General features: G+C 40.3%; 1 protein-coding gene across 1 annotated transcript in view; it reads right to left on the bottom strand.

Moving 5' to 3' along the window:
* ADGRV1 (adhesion G protein-coupled receptor V1) overlaps nucleotides 1-19,803 on the bottom strand; it is a 549,629-nt gene that overhangs the window by 54,344 nt on the left and 475,482 nt on the right. The window contains exon 87 of the mRNA XM_061151999.1: nucleotides 11,972-12,093. Within this exon, the coding sequence (XP_061007982.1) occupies nucleotides 11,972-12,093 (122 nt within the window). The remainder of the gene's footprint in view (nucleotides 1-11,971; nucleotides 12,094-19,803) is intronic.

Genomic DNA, 19,803 nt, shown 5'->3' with positions numbered 1-19,803 from the left:
AGCCCAAAACCTAAGAACACCAGAAAACTCCTGACTACATGGAACTTTAAGTAATAAGTGACTGTCCAAAAGCCTCCATACCTACACTGAAACCAACCACCACCCAAGAGCCAATAAGTTTTAGAGCAAGACATACCACGCAAATTCTCCAGCAACGCAGGAACATAGCCCTGAACGTCAACATACAGGCTGCCCACGGTCACACCTAACACATAGACCCATCTCAAAACTCATTACTGGGGACTCCATTGCTCTCCAAAGAGAAGAAATCAAGTTCCACGCACCAGAACACTGACGCAAGCTTCCCTAACCAGGAAACCTTGACAAGCCAATCGTCTAACCCCACCCACTGGATAAATCCTCCACAATAAAAAGGAACCACATATCTCCAGAATACAGAAAGCCCACTCCAGACACAGCAATCTAAACAAGATGAAAAGGCAAAGAAATACCCAACAGGTAAAGGAACATGAAAAATGCCCACCAAGTCAAACAAAAGAGGAGGAGATAGGGAATCTACCTGAAAAAGAATTTAGAATAATGATAATAAAAATGATCCAAAATCTTGAAAACAAAATGGAGTTACAGATAAATAGCCTGGAGACAAAGATTGAAAAGATACAAGAAATGTTTAATAAAGACCTAGAAGAAATAAAAAAGAGTCAATTAAAAATGAACAATGCAATGAATGAGATCAAAAACACTTTGGAGGGAACCAAGAGTAGAATAACGGAGGCAGAAGATAGGATAAGTGAGGTAGAAGATAAAATGGTGGAAATAAATGAAGCAGAGAGGAAAAAAGAAAAAAGGATCAAAAGAAATGAGGACAACCTCAGGGACCTCTGGGACAATGTGAAACGCCCCAACATTCGAATCATAGGAGTCCCAGAAGAAGAAGACCAAAAGAAAGGCCATGAGAAAATACTCGAGGAGATAATAGCTGAAAACTTCCCTAAAATGGGGAAGGAAATAGCCACCCAAGTCCAAGAAACCCAGAGAGTCCCAAACAGGATAAACCCAAGGCGAAACACCCCAAGACACATATTAATCAAATTAACAAAGATCAAACACAAAGAACAAATCTTAAAAGCAGCAAGGGAGAAACAACAAATAACACACAAAGGGATTCCCATAAGGATAACAGCTGATCTATCAAATCTACTAAAGCACCCAGGACTTGAGGGGCCAAGACTCCAGAGAAAAATGGAATAATAAAGGCCGAAGCTGCCTGCATGTTGGCTGAAAGGCTAAGAAACTAAGCAGAAAGCAGCTGCTCAGATGCTCAAAAACCAAGCAGAGAATCCAGCAGTTTCATAGGACCAGGGAATGAAAAAATGGTGTCCCGAGACTGCCGAGGAGTTCCAGGAAATATGATCGGCTTTCAGCTGAGTCACTTTGGTACCCTGAACAAACTTTTAGCTTGCCTCAAGAGAGGGTGAAGACCATAAGTGGATTAACCATCGCAATGCCTGAAACCCACAATGCCTAGACCAAAGAGGTGATTGGCCTATATTCCACTTGGCTTCCAAAAGAAAAACTAAACCCTCTTTAGAGAAGGAAATTGAATTTTGTATACAGGAGTCGCACATGACTGCCACCGATGAGAGTTTAGCTGCCAAAACTTTTGTTTGGCCCACACAATATTTGCTTTTCTCATCTGCATGCTTTGGGGAAGAGGCTGTACTGTTTGATTCTTCTACAATCCCCACCAATCCTTGGAGTCTCACAATAAACCTGTCTGCCCACATAAGTTACTTACTTGAAACCTGAGGCATGTCCTACACATTTAAAAACAGACGAGTGATGACAACAGATCTATGTTGTAAGCCAAGCACTGAGTGTAATCACAAAGGACTGCAGGACGGGAATACCTATGAGGGGATGAGCCCTTTCGTGGGGTGAACCGCTGGCTGAAGAGGGGATTGAAAGACTGAGCTGTGATAGACATAGAGAACAGGCTTGGGGGAGTGGGAGGTGAGGGAGGAATTGAGAAGGAGTTGGGGATTAGCAGACACAAACTAGCGTAAATACAAAGGATAAACAACAACAGTCTAGCACAGACAGCTACATCAATTTTCTATGATAAACCACGATGGAACAGAAGATGTAAAAAGAATACAACTGAACCACTTTGCTGTGGTTCAGCAGAAATTAACACAACACTGTAAATCAACTAAGCCTCAATGAACAAAAACGACTGCGTTTACAAAACTTCCTCTCTTTGGCCTCTCATTGATTTCATACAGCTTCTGAGACAAACATTTCTTTTTGTCCATTTATTCACTTACAGGACTTTGTAAAACATCATGTCGTTTACAAATTTTACATACATATATATTTATATAATACGTAGGACGAAACTGAGAGTGAAAATTAGCATCTCCCTTTGGAAAGTATTAGCTAACTAAAGCTCAGAGACACCAAGTCGTTTGGCAGACACTTAATCGTATTCTCCTTCTACTACACCTAACAGCTTAATATGAAAGAATGTTATCATAAAATATGCATATATATATATATATAAAATGCATTCTCCCCACCCCAATATCTGAGTAACACATGAGATAAAAACAAAATTTTAGACCCTGGAAAAATGATAAATTAACACCAAGGCAAAGAGTCTAAATGATTGGGGAAAAACTGGCTCAAATGTTCATTGCTTGCTCCGCTCTCCCCAAACTCTTTTAACATGGGGTGGTATGTGTCTTGCTTACCTTAATTCTTATAGGTTTGATATTTTGGAATCAGAGCATGCTAGGTCTTCTTGCAGGGAAAGTAAAGGCCCACAAAGCTCAAGAAACCATGGTTAAAAATGCAAAAAATGTGGTCATAGAGGGCACAGGAAAAACTTTGAAATGAAAAAACCACCAAGTTAAAAACTCAGATAGGACTGGGGCAGGAGAAATGGGGGTACCTGCTTTGCAAGGATGGAACCAGGTATCAAAAGGTAGTCTATTCAATCCCATCATGTCTAAACGTGTATTTGTAGAAGACATTCACCAGCAGATCAGATCCTGACACTTTTTATTTAGAGAACCTAGCACAAACAAAAGTAAAAATCCTGCAGTCTGTCATAAGAGCCCTGTTTGGCCAATCAACAAGTTAATGAAAAGGTAATGTTGTCATTCACTGTCAAATGGAGTAAGAAGTTTATTGCATGAAAGCCCAAGGATATTAATATTTCGCCAGCCCAGATGCTACTGAGCATTGAACAGAGTGGCACGACCTAATCGGGACAATTTAAATGTATCTCCTTGTCTTAGCTTCTGTATATTTATTTGTAAAGTTATAGAAATGTTCTGGGATGTTCTGAAGAGCACACGAGGCATTCATTAGTTTCTGAATTTCACTCTCCAAAACAAGTGTAGTTAATTTTTTTCCACTGAACTTGACATGGTTCTGGGACAAATCAGTGATACAGTCCCAACCTCCCCTGGCTTCTACATGTTTATTCCAGGGTTTTCTGGGAAGACTGCTTTTCCACTCTTCATGAATAGTTCATGTGCTAGTCTCCAATGGAAACATGGTGACATTTCTTATTACTGCTGGCTGTTGGAAAGCAATAGCAAAGGGAGTGCCTTGAAACAATTAGTCCTCTGTAACTGATTATTTAACAATGTGCATTTCCCAAGAGCTGTTTATCCTCAAAAGGAAGCAGCCAAGACTAAATATGTACTGGATCTAAGCAGACACCTGCACTGAAGCTCTCTGGATGCTAAACAGGAATTCTGAGAAGAAAATTAACAGAGGATTATTAATGTTCTTCTCTATTCCATTTGCAAAGAACTCTGTACCTTTTCGTGTGCAAGGAAACATATTCCATTTCTTGTGATACCTCAAGGACTACTTTTATTGGGAAAATCTCCTTGTGAAAGATGGCTTTAATTTTAAAGCTGAAATTCAACATAAAACAACAAGCGATAGATAGAAAGCAAGGAAGGAAGGGGTTTCCCTGGTGGCTCAGATGGTAAAGAATCTGCCTGCAATGCAGGAGACCTGGGTTCAATTCCTGGGTCGGGAAGATCCCCTGGAGAAGGGAATGGCAACCCACTCCAGCATTCTTGCCTAGAGAATCCCATGGACAGAGGAGCCAGGCAGGCTGCAGTCCATGGGGTTTCAAAGAGTCAGACACAACTGAGCAATTAACACAGGGACACACCAGAAAAGAATAGAGGAAAGAAGGCAGAAAGAGAGGGAAGGAATGAAGGAGGGAGGGAAAGAAATGGGAGAAAAAGAAACACTATTTTTTAGTAGAAGGAAAATGTTATGTGTTCAAGGCACTCGAGTGGCCACTAAAGAACAATTATCTTTGCTAAAATGTATGAGAAACGGTTCCCACCTCTGAGAACTAGGCACTTATTTCCCTAGCCATTTAGCTGTTTAAGATGTGGGACTAGGAATGAAAATGATTTTAACCAGCTGACCTTAAATTTGAATACAGGCTATATATTTTTAGCTACAAATTCCATGTTGTAACTCCCTTCTCTGAAATAGGGAATGACTCAAAAACTGCCAGGGAACATCTCGAGACCAGATGCTCGCATAAACGAACAAGTTTAAGTCAGTTACAGAGAGACAGTCAAGTAAGACTCTGAAGAATGTGATCTCATAACTCACATACTGAGAAGTGTCATATCCCCATACTATGTAAAGTTCTGCTCCTTTGCCAACTTATGCATTCCAAGAAGAATGCATTTTCAGCTTTTGGAAAGGTTCTTCTCCGTATATGAATCAGCTCCAAAAACTTATTTTTCGCCATCTCCAAGAAGCTCATGCCTCTTTACTGCTGGCTACCCTCATTATCTTACACAGGATTCCCTGATAAGAAGATTATCAGTCGGTGAAATTTTGACTGAGTAAATGGGACAGCCCTAGAGAAGCCTGGAATATATGCTGTGTTTAAGTTTGAAGCTGAGTGGTTCAGGTTAAAAATAGAAATGTATTTTAGAACATAGTTAGTCTAGGTGTGATGCCCACAATATTGAGAGTGTGGCATAGGTACCAACCCATCAGATTGTGGGACTAGCACTGGAGCAGTTGCTGGAGGCTCTCTGTCTAGCCAAGCATTAGCTGAAAGCTGGCAGGCCCTCTGGAACACTTGCAGGGGGTTCAGACAGTAGCTGTTTCAACAGTATAATGATTGATAGGGTTCTACTAGTGATACAGCGGAGTATCAAACTTAGTCATTACTTCCTGTAATGGTTTACACATATGCAGATATACCTTGGACTAAACATTTTAAGAAAGTTGTCACCTATAACTTTTAGCACAATTCTACTTTGAAATGATAAGCTCTACCAGAAAAGCTTCCCTGATAGCTCAGCTGGTTAAGAATCTGCCTACAGTGCAGGAGACCCCGGTTCAATTCCTGGGTTGGGAAGATCTGCTGGAGAAGGGATAAGCTACCCACTCCAGTGTTCTTGGGCTTCCCTTGTGGCTCAGCTGGTAAAGAGTCTGCCTGCAAAGCGGGAGACCTGGGTTCGATCCCTGGGTTGGGAAGATCCCCTGGAGAAGGGAAAGGCTACCCACGCCAGTATTCTGGTCTGGAGAATTCCATGGGCTGTATAGTCCAGGGGGTCGCAAAGAGTTGGACATGACTGAGCAACTGAATGCAAATCAAAACTACAATGAAGTATCACCTCACTCTGGTTTGAATGGCCACCATCAAGCAATCCACAAACAACAAGTGCTGGAGAGGGTTTGGAGCAAAGGTCACCCTCTTGCACTGCTAGTGGGAATATAAACTGATACAGCCACTATGGAAGACGGTATGTAGATTCCTTAAAAAACTAAGAATAAAACTACCATACAACCCAAGAATACCACTTCTAGGCATATACCCTGAGGAAACCAAAATGGATAAAGATATATGTACTCCAATGTTCACTGCGTCGGTATTTACAATAGCTAGGACATGGAAGCAACCTAGATGCCCACTGACAGATGTATAAAGAAGCTATGGTACATATATACAATGAAATACTACTCATCCATAAAAAGGAACACATCTGAGTCGGTTCTAATGAGGTGGATGAACCTAGAGCATATTATACAGAGTGAAGTAAGTCAGAAAGAGAAAAAGAAATATCGTATATTAATGCATATATATGGGATCTAGAAAGATGGTACTGATGAACCTATTTGCAAGGCAGCAATGGAGAAGGAAATGGCAACCCACTCCAGTGTTCTTGCCTGGAGAATCCCAGGGACAGGGGAGCCTGGTGGGCTGCCGTCTATGGGGTCGCAGAGTCGGACACGACTGAGGCGACTTAGCAGCAGCAGCAGCAGTGGAGACGGAGACGTAGAGAACAGACTGATGGACGAGGGCTGGGGAGAGGAAGGAGAGGCTGAGATATATGGAGAGAGCAGCATGGAAGCATACACACTAACATATGTAAAAGAGCCAGTGGGAATTTTTGTATGACTTAGGGAACTCAACTGGGGTTCTGTAACAACCTAGAGGGGTGGGAAAGGGTGGGAGGTGGGAGGGATGTTCAAGAGGGTGGGGACATATGTATACCTATGGCTAATTCAAGTTGATATATGACAGAAAGCATACCAATATCATAAAGCAATCATCAATCAACTAAGAATAAATATAATTATATAAAAAGAAATCATAAGCTCAACTTTTAGCTTTTAAAAATAGAAATTATCAAATTAACGGATAAGAGGATTAAGAAAAATATTAAACACAGTCCTGTATGACTTTCTGTGGACAATGTAGACATATTTGCTTTACAATGGATCCTAAGGATATTTGTAATATACCAGTGTCACACTGATTAAGTTTTCTAATAGTTTGACAGCAGCTGTACTTGGCCTTGTCTGAACTTACATCAGTGAACAAGAAAATTTAGAAATATGCTTAGTGGACATGTGTTACTTTGGTCTGCCTAGCCCTGTTACCATTCTATTGACAAGAGACTCTTCTTTTGGTGGGAATTCCATTTCATGTGATTTTTGTGAGAGCAACACATCTTTCCACCGTTAGCATCTGCTCATGACCCAGGCATGGCCAGAGGACCTGTCACCCTATGATTGGTTTTTGGATAATCAGTGACCTAGGGGGTGAGTGTAATTTAAGTCTTTCATAGTGTATTCCCTGCTTTATTCCCTGAAAATCAGGATGTGTTCACCTCACATTCATACATCAAACACATCATAGGGAACTGGAAAATAAAACAGATACCATAAACATGCTGACATGTTAGCAAGCAACTCCTAGAATTAAAAAAAAAAAAAATCCTAGGGAATAAACTTAGAGGACATTTCCCCCTTCATTCTCTATGTTCTGCTCACTCTTGATACTCAACAGTTTAATTTTTTTTTATCATGAAGATGTAAATAACACACACACATAAAATTTAAAAATGAATTAAAGTTAAGCTCTTGGGGAAAAAATGTCTTAGAGTTCAAGGAAAAACAATAAAAATTTTTAGAATATTTAGAATAGACATATTTAGAATAACTTTTTAATTATCACTTTTGCATTGGCATCCATCACTCTTTAAAGTATTTCCTATATTTTCTTAAAATGCTCAAACAGAAGTTTGCAAGTTCAACCCCAAATCTTGAGAAAATGATTGACAAATTTCTGATAATATTTCAAGTAATCAGGTTTTCTTTTTAAAATTGTATCCAATAATATATATCAAAATATAAGTATATTATAAAAATATACCTCCATCTGTCAGTTTCAGAGCACCTACGACATAATAATCTGGATTAAAAAGTGAGGCAGTAATAACCTCTGAGCAAAATATAAAAGCCAAGTGTAAGATACATAATACACTTCTGCGGTCACAGGTGTTGACAAAAGCCAATAAGAAAATACAAAGTTCAGTTAAAAAAAAATTGTTAAGTTTTCATGGAATATATTTACTACTATATAGCCATATACCGTGGAAATGCCCAAGGTGAAGACATGAGATAGTTAATACATTAAATGAACCCTAATAAACCCTAGAGAAACCATATTTTCCAAGTGTTTCTTCACAGGTGCTCATTTTAGCTCTGACTCAGCAATGGTACTAGGAGTGTGCCAAAGTCCAGATACCAGGCACCAGGGATACAAACACTCATGGCCTCACTGGTGCCACAGAGATGGAAGGAAGCTCATTAAACAGGCGTTTGAAATATTTTTAGTTATAGCTTATACTTAGCTTGTTCTCAGTTCCTCAAAGAAAGAAATCATAACAATTCCTTTTATATCTTATGAAATACGGTTCAACTCTCAACAATCCTCCTTTACTACCAAACCTCCCACCTGCATAGCAGCTCAATAAACCTTTTCCTTGTGTGAGTGGCTGGAGAGGTTACAATGGCTACCACTTTCATCTCAGGGCTTAATTTATGTAATTAACTGCTGAATTACAACCAGCAACCTGAATCCCACTAATTTCTAGACAGTCATGCCTTTACCGTCTTCCAACTCACCATAGTTTGCTATTTACATCCTGCCTAGAACCTGCTCCTTACCTTTTACTATTTTTACCTTAAGCTTTTAACCCATTCCTCTCAACCCATTCCTTGCTTTTTGCCTTTCAGAGAGAGATAAGAGAGAGCAGTGGATACAAACTCCAGCTTTCCACAATTTCAGCTCCTAGGGTACTCTTGTCCTTCCTTCTGTCGGAGAAAGAAACATGTCTACGCCTCCCTCAGACAGACCGCGCATCTCTTCTGCTCCCCCTGCCCTGTCCGTGATCTTGCCAAGGCAATGAGTCTTTCCTCTGGTTTTCAGTGCCTTCTACGTCAGCTCTTTTCACAAGGAAACCAAACCCCCAAGTGTCCTTGGCACCAGTCAACCCTCCTTCCTAAGCTATTGCTTTCTCCATTAAACGTCTTGAATAAAACAGACAAACAAAAAAAACCTGTTCTTTATGTATGAGGTACTGTATGCTTTACACACAGTATGCTATTTCATTAAATCACACTGTAATCTTGAATGGTCTTTATTCTCATTTCATAGATGAAGAAAGTAGAACTGAGTAAATACCTGTGACTCAGCTGAAGTCAACCAGATAGCAGGCTGGTGGAGCTGCAGTCACACTTACTTTATCCAGCGGTTCTCAAACTGATTTCCAGAGTAGCTGAGTCAGCTGTGTCAGTCAGAACTGTCAGAAATGCAGATTCTCAGACCCCACCCTGATCTGCTGAATCAGAAACGCTGGGTGTGGGTCCTACCGTCTGTGTTTTAACAAGTCCTTCATGTGCCTCTGCGGACACTCCACTTCGGGGACTAGGGCAGCAGGCCACACTGCGCTCTTCTTATCCTATTTAACTTCTCAGCTACACTGGACAGAGTTAGGGGTCTTCTTCTGAAGCTTTCTTTTCTTCCAAAAATCCCCAACTACCATATCTTGATTCTCTTTCATTAGCCTTCTTATTAAACCATTGGTTAGTTTTACCATAGTCTCCCAAATCTTACCAACTCCACTGCATATTCCCTAGGACTCTCTCCTGATGTAATTTCCATGTTGACCAAAGGAGTCTGTCCCCAGCCATGGACCTGAGCCAGGATCTTTAGGTGACTCTCTAATACACAGTGCATGCTAAGTCACTCAGTCGTGTCCGGCTCTTTGTGACTCTATGGACTGTAGCTTACAGGCTCCCCTCTCCATGGGATTCTCCAGGCATGAATATTGGAGTGGGTTGCCATGCCCTCAGAGGATCTCCCCAACCCAAGGGTTGAACTTGGGTCTTTTACGTTTCCGGCAATGGCAGGTGGGTTCTTTATCACTAGCACCACCTGGGAAGCTCCCAACTCTTACATTTAATTGGCTAAACCAAATTTCATCAATATTTATCTCTATAATATTCTCAAAGCTGTCACCTACCTCTCTTCTCAGGTGCCCTTCCAAACATTATAGGCTGGAAGATGACAACAGCCTTCCTGCCTGGAGCGGCTCTTTTCAACACCCTCCTAAACATTTCCAGCTATCCTTCTAAAAAGTAGGTATGAGCATCTCATTCCTATTCAAATTTTTTTAAAATGCCAAAATTTAAAAAACAAAAAACTCAACTTTGATGGTTTCCCTTTACCTAAAGGCTGAAGTTTATCATCCCCTTCTGAGCATGGAAACACAGCGATTAAGACAACCCAGCCTTCCGTTTCCTCTCCCACCACAACTTTTCTAATTGTATAACCTTCCCCAGTGTAGGCAAGACTAACCACGTTTCCATTTTGCAGCCTGGTCTAACACTGTATTCTCTGCCTGAAATACTGAACTCTGTCTACTTGTCACTTATTGGACTTCCCTATAGCTCAGATGGTAAAGAATCTGCCTGCAATGCAGGAGACCCAGGTTCGACCCCTGGGTTGGGAAGATCCCCTGGAGAAGGAAATGGCAACCCCCTCCAGTATTCTTGCCTGGAGAATCCCATGGACAGAGAAGCCTGGCAGGCTACAGTCTAAGGGGTCTCAAAGAGTCAGACACAACTAAGCGACTAACACACAGAAGTGACACAAAGTAGGAGCAGGTAAAATGAATGAAATATATCGAGTATAATTAGGTCACAGGCCTCATCTAAAGAGGGCAACGTCTACTCAGGACTTGAAAATTGCTACCATGCAAATACTGCCACTGAAGAAAAGCCAGACCTTCAGGGTTTGATGTGAAATTTTTAAATTGAGCAAATAGTAAAAAAAAAAAAAAAAAAATTTTTAAACCCTGTTCTGTGTACCATTGTGTGTTCACCAAACAAAATACATCTGTCGGCTGTCAGTGTAGACTTTGGTATTAGTTCTGCTAGGCCCAGGGATTCAAAGGTGACCAAGACAGGGCCTCTGACCTGAGTGGCTAACCTCTGGGGCGCAGCTCAAACACTAGCCCTGCAGGAGTAAACAAGCCCTCCACTCTGCTCTCATAGCACGGTGTTTACATGGCACCTGCCACAGTATATCCTTACAGCGAATTGTTTGCTTACTCCCCGAATCATCAGGTCCTCGAGGACCGGGCTGTCATCCTCGTCCTCGTAATGGCCTCACTGTGCTGGTACTGGGTACTCAATTATAACTCTATTGAGAGATGTCTATATGTCAACTTGTATCAACCTGATTCCAAATGTTTAAGCGACTTTGTATTTTTCCCCTCCCTAAATTGATATTCTGATTTGATTAGGCACCACCTTGTTAAATAGGATTTCATTAATGAAGCTGTCTGAGAAAAAGCAAACTCAAACATGGTTTGAGTCATATTTCAGTTGTGTGCTATAATCCTAATACTTTTTCTACAGAGTTTTTTTTTTTTTATAAGATGGTGATCTGTTTAGAGAAATCCTTGATAAATTCAAGAGACTGTTTTAGTCTACAGACAGATCTTTTCACTTTGGAAAATAAGAAAAAAGAATGAGTTCATTTGTTCCATTTGCTAATTTCAGGGTGCAACTTTTTTTCCATTTAACAAAAGCACAAAAAAGTCAGCTTTAATTTTTGTTAGTTATATAATTCCTAGTTATGCTATCCAAACATGCTCACAAAGCTAACTTAAGCTAGGCATTGCCAGACTCGGAGGACGTCAATCATTTTCAGTGAACCAAAACACCAAGTACCAGACTTAATAGGGAACTGCTTGACCATCATTGTTATTTCACTCTCAGCTGATCTAATTTTTAGACACAAACCCAGTCCAAATATATGCATGTGCCCTAGATAGCTGCCATCTGTAAACTTTATAAACATCAATCCCGCTGAAAAAGAAACATGTTTTTGTAGTTACTTAGGTGTTGTCAAAATGAAGGAGGGTAAAGATTTTATGTCTATTTGTATAACTAGCAAGTTAGAAGCCCAGCCATATTTAAGGTGTTAAGAAAGTTTAACACAATCTTTATCACTTTGATCTAACACTTGGCGTGATATTTTGTGCATGTGAATTCACCTCTGTGTGGATGCTTGATTCCTTTATGTTGAAACTCCACACTTGGTGTTCACTAGGACACGTGTGTGCTGTAACCCAACCGTGAGGCTTACCTGCAGGCTGTTGAAAATGACGAACAGAACCAACATCCAGAAGTGTCTGTAAGCCATGTGCAGGCCTCCCCAAAGCCATGTCATCGAAATCAGGGCAAAGAGATACAAAACCAGTGGGATTTCTAGACACCATAAAAGAAAAAGAGTTTTTGAACTTGAGAATACTCCATAATCATACACGTACACAAAATTATTTTTAGCTCCTTCCTGGAGATACCCTTTGTGCCCAAGTCCCCATTTTGAAAGAACAACCTTGGAAACCCCATTCTTAGGGATTCCAGAGAAGAGGAGGGAACATTGCTGAGTCTACATTCCTTCTGTTCTCTCTCTGCCCTCCAAGGCTGGAGAAGGAGGAGACCTGTTCCTCTCCTAGACTACCACCTGCTGGCCGGTCCAGGAAGCGCCGAAGATGCAGTCACTCTTCGATCCCGGGAAAGACCCGGTATATAAACCTGCTCACAAGTGCTCTCCATCAGAAAATGGCAGGCAGCAGTGTGCTTCCAAAATTACAGCAGCCTTGTCTAACATTTTGAAACATTAACGAACTTGTTTGTATGTAAACATATGTATTCATATCTTTTTTTCTGAGTGGACACCAAGCTTCATAGCTGCGGTTAAGAGCAAAGATGAAGTGACTGAGTCACTACTGTCAACAGTAAGCTTAGTCTACCATTATTTTATCATGAGATTTGTTTTGACAGTTCCCAGAACATATTTCTTCCAGGCCAAAGGACTTCATTACCCTTTCTACTTTATCTCTGATATTTGGGATTTAGAATAATAATCTTAAAAGAGGAGATAATAATATTTAAAGCCATGTAAGATTTGGAAAGTGAATCAGATCTTCTTGTTGTTGTCGTTTAGTAGCTAAGTCATGTCCAACTGCTCTGCGACCCTATGGACCACAGCCCACCAGGCTCCTCTGTCCATGGGATTTTCCAGGCAAGAACACTGGAGTGGGTTGCCACTTCCTTCTCCAGGGGATCTTCCTGACCCAGGGATCCAAAGTACATCTCCTGCTTGGCAGGCAGATTCTTTACCGCTGAGCTACCTGGGAAGTTTGTCTCGTAGAGTATCCTTAAATTTGAGTTTGGTATTTTCTCATGATTTAGATGATAAACTTTGCCAGAAATCACAGAAGTGATGCTGGGTTCTTTTTACAGCATTCTATTGGTTTCCACAAGAATTCAACTTGTCTCATTATTTAGGGCTGTTCGTTTTGGTCACTTGATAAGGCATGAATTCTCTACTGTAATCTTTTTTCCTTTGTAACTAGTATATCTTGTACGGCATGACTTAGGAACAAGGTAAGTATTCTTTCACTTATCAAATATTTGATTTATTCATTTGTTTTTATAATATAGATTCACAGATTCTCAATGCAATGGGTTATTACATACTATGTTGTTCCGTTGCTAAGCCGTGTCTGACTCTTTGAGACCCCATGGACTTTAGCCCTTCTATTACTACCTGTTTATTCTGATGTTCAAATTGTCCTAAGTCTGATTAATGGGCGCCCCTTCAAGATGATTTCTGTGACTCCTGTCAGGTCATTGTTCTGGGAGCATTTCCTTGCTTTCTGGCCAAACAAGACGTTTCAAGTTCATCTCATACTTCTCCTGCCATAGTCCTATTTCTTTTAGGGTAGAAGGGTGTTTAGAAACCAAGGTCTGGGGCTGCATATAGTCTTTGGTATTGGATTACTGCTGTTCTTAAGTCCTCGAAGGGCTAGAGCATACATGTTTGTGCGTGTACGTGCACGCGTGCATGCACACACACACACACATCCCTATTTCTATATCTATCTCTGTATAATGAAAATCATCCTTTTATACCAATACTTCCAATTCCAATACAATGCCACAGGTTAATTGTAATTTTCTCTTTCTCTGTATTTTAATTTCATTCTCTGTTGGTAAGCAATGTATTTCTCGTTATTCCTAAAATATTTACCTATTTGATGATAACCAATTTCCCATTGCTGTTGTCCGTCCCTGGCACAGATGGGACCCCCCAAACCTACCCAAGGCTCAGGTTCTCATGAGCCTTTTCAGTTCACCCCACCCTTCACACGGATGCCCCCTCACAATGATGGGGCTGGGATCCTGGACACCTTCCAGTGGATGCATACCTTGCTCTGTACAGACTAATGGCATTAGGATAGAATAGTTCCGGAAGAGAGAAGAAAAAGCAGGGAAGAAGGAACATGAGCATTTTTTTTTGAGAAGGAAACCATGAGGACATCTTGTGAGATATTCTTTTCACAGAAAAAAAATGTCAATTGTCTGAGTTATTACCACTACGCAGAGCAAATAAGAATAATATAATGCAACATAATTTACAGATGAATAGTCCTTTTGTCATTAATGCCTTACCATAGGACAGGAGTGAATATATTAAGGTTTATTTAGCCTTTTTTTTAAAAATTCATTTTTGCTTAATGAAGTCATACAATTTGATAAAGGCCAGAAGACTCATTTGTACTTCTGACAAGATACCCTAATATTTAGGAAACTGCCTGAGCTATGCTTATGAAAGTTTTCAAAGATTAGGTATTAGTCTGGCAATTGCCTTCTTCGCTCTCACTGTGCAAGGACAAGATTCTATTTATGGCTCCGTGCACAGTACAAAAGGACGTGCATATTTTGCATGAACAGCGACGAACCAAATTTTCAAAATCTGGCCTGCATGTTCGTGTGAGTGCCGAGAGCCAGATGAGCACTGTGTGCTGACAGAGCTCAGTGCGCAAGCCAAAAGAGCATACCAGGGCTAGCGAGAAACACCCAGAGCTCAGGTTTTTCTGGAACTCTGCAGAAAAGTGTGGTAGCTTGGCACCCCAGACGAGAAATGGCACGGAAAGAAAGCCAGTCGTAAATAACTCAGCATACCAAAGACCCCTGCCTGCTTTTCTGGCCGTGCAACAATGATTCAGACCTGATTTCAGATGGAAGAAACACATCCAGAGGGAAATCTGGATTTGGTGGGCCTGAAGTTTATAAAACTTTGAAAAGCTTCTTTAAAAAATAAAAATTTCCAAAGCATAGTTAGATAGATGATCTTGGAAGGGGCCCATGCAAGTTAAGAGGCCCTAAAATGTATGCTTCATCGGCTTTATGGTCAACCTAAAGCAGGTACCTTTCACCTTTCTGGGGTCGAGAGGAGTGTGTTGTGTTAGTCGTTTAGATGTGTCTGATTCTTTGGGATCCCATGGACCATAGCCCGCCAGGTTCCTCTGTCCATGGGATTCTCCAGGCAAGAATACTGGAGTGGATTGCCATTTCCTTCTCTAAGGGATCTTCCTGACCAGGAATCAAATCTGTGTCTCCTGCATTGGTAGGCGGGTTCTTTACCACGAGCGCCACCTGGGAAGCCATGGGGTCAAGAGTAACAGTGATCAAAGGAAGGGGTGTGAGAGTGGGAGATGGTAATGAAAGTGGAGGGGACACACTTCTGTTTAAAAGCTACTATGAAATCCACTTGGCAAACTGGAAATGAATTCTCTTCTAATGAACAGCGTTCAGTTACATATTTCCTAAGCTGATACTTCACACTTGGTGAAAGGCTAGTCACTTTTCTGTTGGCTGTGTAAGCACTGCTTACAATGCAGGCATTTATAAGAGGCAATGCTAACAAGTTACATTTAGGAGTGAATTAGTTAATAGAAAACAGAATCATTCCAATGTTCTCAATAAAAGGAAACCCTTAAAACACAGTATGGGGCCCATGGAATAATGGTATCTGGATTAAGTCTGTTGAGACTTCCCTGGTGGTCCAGTGGCTAAGACTCCATGCTCCCATTGTGGGGGGCCAAGGTTCAATCCCTGCTCAGGGATCTAGCTCCCACATGCTGCAACTAGGAGTATGCATGCCACAACTGAAGATCCTGCATGCTGCAACTAAAGATCCTACAAGCCGCAGCAAAGACAGAAGAGCCCACATGGCACTACCAAGACCTGGCACAGCCAATAATAGATAAACAAACATTTTTTGTAGAAAGACTGTGCTACCCAAAATATATCAGGAACCCCTACAACTCAACAGAAACCAAACAACCGAACTAAAAAATGGACTTAAAGAGATATTTCTCCCCGAAAGATAGACAGATGGCCGCCGAGCACAGGCAAAGATGACCAACATCACTAGTCACTAAGGAAAAGCAAGTTAAACCCACAATAAGATACTGTGTATATCCGCTAAGATGGCCCTTGTCAAAAATCAGAATACTACAAGTGTTGGCAAAGATGTGGAGAAATTGGAATCCTAGTGCCTTGGTGGTAAGAATGAAATATGGTGCAGCGGCTGCGGAAAATGGTTTGGTGGTACTTCAAAAAGTTAAAAATACAATTACTGTATCGTCTAGAAATTTCACTCCTAGGTATATGCTCAGAATAACTGAAAATAAGGACTCAGAGACTTGTACATCAGTATTCATGGCAGCACCGAAAGGAGGTTCTATCCGAAAGGAGGCAACAACCCAAAAGTCCCTCAACAGATGAACAGATAAGCAAAATGTGATTATGTACATGCAATGAAATACTGCTCAGTCTCACAAAGGGGTGAAATTCTAACATATGCTACAATGTGAAGGAACCTTGAAAACATGTTAAGTAAAATAAGTCAGACACAAAAGGACAAATATTATTTGATTCCACTTACATGAAGTGCCTAGAATAGGCAAATTCAGAGACAAAGCATAGAATAGAGGTTACCTGGAGCTGGGGTGGGGTGGGGGTGGGGGGATGAGGGTGTTATTGCTTAATGGGTACAGAGTTTACGTTTGAGATGATGAAAAAGTTCTGAAAATAGATGGTGGATGCATTTATTGCTACTGAACTGTACACTTAGAAACAGAATGGTAAATTTTAAGTTATGCATATTTTACTACTATTTTTTGAAAGCCATACTATTAATAAAAAAGACAAGCTTGTGTCAAGATAAAGTTCCACAATGAGGGAGAAAAAAAATAAATCCTTGAAATACTTAAAATACTTACATCAGCAAGAATCACTAATGTGAAAAACAAAGCGATCTGAAAAGGTTTTAGTGAAAGAAGTTACTTGTGGCAAGTAAAAAACAAACAAAAAAATTAGCCAGTGCATTTGTCATTTGGTACCACTCTCATTAGAAAAGTCTACTTACGGGAGTTAGTAGATTCCACTGAGAATATACAAAATCTCTTTATTTTTTAGTGTAAAATATGACTTCAATGAATTTCATTGCCATTTTTAAAGAAAGTATGGGGCTGAATTATCTCTTTTCTTTGTAATTGCAGCCTTGGCTTTACTGCTATGCATCAGTGACAATTATGGCTTTATTATGGAAATCACACCTCATTTACATGAAGCTGAAATTTATTCTGTGTTTACAATCTTCTAAAGTACTTGCTTTAATTTTACCTCACTGACCTTCTGATTCTAACAATTTGGATGTGCTACTAAAACAAACTCATCAATGTAAAACAAGGAAGACAAGTGTGAAATAATGTGGATTTAAGATATTTATGGGTCTATTTCCAACAATAAACATGCATCGTGTTTAAATTAGAAAAAAAGGTAATTGAAAAGAAGGCATCAAAGGTCTTATTTCTAAAATACGGGCCTTTATTCTGAAATGAACAGATACTTGAAGGCCAAGAAGTTTCACTGATCTGATCCATTCCCTGGTGAGAAAATATTAAATCCACTCTTGGGCTTTCTTAACGAGGGTTAAGACACGATGCACAGTCACCCAGCGGTGTGTTCGTCAAATAAACCTATTGTCATAGGCGATAACAGGGCACATTCTTCACAAAGCTGCCAAGTCAGCATTAGGGTACTGTGGCTGGAGCAGACAACAAACTTAGAGATGGGATTTGTAAATTGTTCAAAGAAATGCCCCCTACTTCATTTGGGTAGTTGGAATTCCTAATCTTTGGTCACTAGTCCTATACTTGGTTCTATTTTAGAATTTCCTTCTTGCCTCAGTACTTCGACACATTCCTGGAAGAGCTCTTGAGAACCCACCTGGACAACAGGGAATCCACACTAAGTCCCCTGGCTCCAGTCTCCAGACACAGTTGCACATGTTTGTCGCAGCAGGCTAGACTCTGTGTATGTCAACTCAATGATGTGCCAGGTTCTTCACTTTAGCCATCCTGACCAAATTCATAATCTCCAGTGAAACATGAAGATCACACAGAGTGGTGGGTTGCTTTTAATGTGCACACTCACATCCAAACTATCACTGAAAAGTTCCTGATGAACCTTTATTTAAAATGAACCTCTCCATGTCTTCTATTCCCCTGTCCCCTTTGACATTTCCTATTCTCTCCTACCCTATTCTACTCCATTCCAATCTATCCCATCCCATCCCATCTCATCCCACTTCACTCTAAAATGCTGCAATGAGACTCACCAGTGTATTGTGACTCACATGTGTAAATCTTTGATCTAAAAGATAGTTTAAGAAGCTAGTAGGCGATCTTAGACATAAAGTAGGCACAGTAAACATAACTATCATGGGATGCCTACAGCCATCATGTTCTGATATGGATTTACCCTGACCTTTCCTGGGATGTGAAGGAGGCAAGCCTAATCTGGAGGGACCTGCACAGGTAATATATTGACTCTGCAGGCAGAAAGTCAATACTGGCCTACAGCATATTTTCCAGGTATAAGAGAAATGTGAGAAAATTCTCAAAGGAGTCTCAAGTCTGCTGGGAACCTAAATAGCAGTGCTTTGTCAATGGGTGACTTCGGGCTCTCCTGGACGTTAGAAGACAGTTGAGTGTCAGGCCTACTTTGAGGGTGATTTATTGGGATTGAAAAAAAATGGTACAAGCCTAGAATTATGGTCTCGCCTTGCAAAAGCTATATATAATTTTCAATTTGCAGGCTATAATTTTGAATCTAAGGAGAATAATCAAGTTAGATGAGACATACCCACATGGACCTTGCATGCACTGTTATTAGAGTAATTCCATTTGAACCATGTACTTCAAAGTTGCCAGATAATATCCTACTGGGGAGGGGGGTCAAATAGGTCTGTGATTCTTAAGGAAAAGGTGAAATTACCTGTTTTTTTTTCCCTTGTGAGAAAAAATATCTTGCAACTATGGGAAGGAGAATTATCATTTGGTTTCACAGCCAACATAGAAATTTTCTACACACTTCATAAATGTTTCATAAAATGACATTATGATCAACGTTTTTAGAAGATCAGAGTTCTAAAACAAACATGAAGTCAGCCAACCAACAATCGAAGACTGGCTTAACCTAGTTTTCTAACTACATTACCAGTTACTTAGCCGTGAAGGAGCTCAAAACAGTCATCTCCAGGCATGCTCAGGCACCTAAGAGCAATTCCACTTGGCTTTCATAATACAATGAAAATGTACAATGCATCTTTCAACCTGCTACATCTATATTTTAAATCTTACTAGATGGTCTCATAATTTGAGGAATTAGGCTACTGTGTATTTGGCCATGACTAGCCAGTTATGTTTAAAGATAATTTGATAGTACATCACAGAGCCGTCATTACAATTTAATAGGCTCTAATTCAACACTGAAGTCGTGAGTCAATTCTGACACAATGTCTAGAAAAATTAACACTAAAAATAAACTCTATGTGCTCAAGAAAATATTTTTACAGTGTGTTAAATATGTCAGTTCTCAGAACTGTTTCCTGGTAGAGACCCCTGATCTGAATAATTGCCAACTGACCTCAATGCTTATATTTCCTTTCTTTAATTTGGGTCTCTAGCTCTCACATTACAAAACTGTAACATTGAGTAAAATGTTTATTTTATTTCCTTTGCCACATTACTATTCTAAAAAGTCCACCTTCTGGTT

This window comes from Dama dama, chromosome 9 (assembly GCF_033118175.1).
Source record: "Dama dama isolate Ldn47 chromosome 9, ASM3311817v1, whole genome shotgun sequence".
Classification (NCBI taxonomy): Eukaryota; Metazoa; Chordata; class Mammalia; order Artiodactyla; family Cervidae; genus Dama; species Dama dama.
Note: the sequence above shows the minus strand (reverse complement) of the source record. Positions and strands in the feature narration are given on the sequence as shown.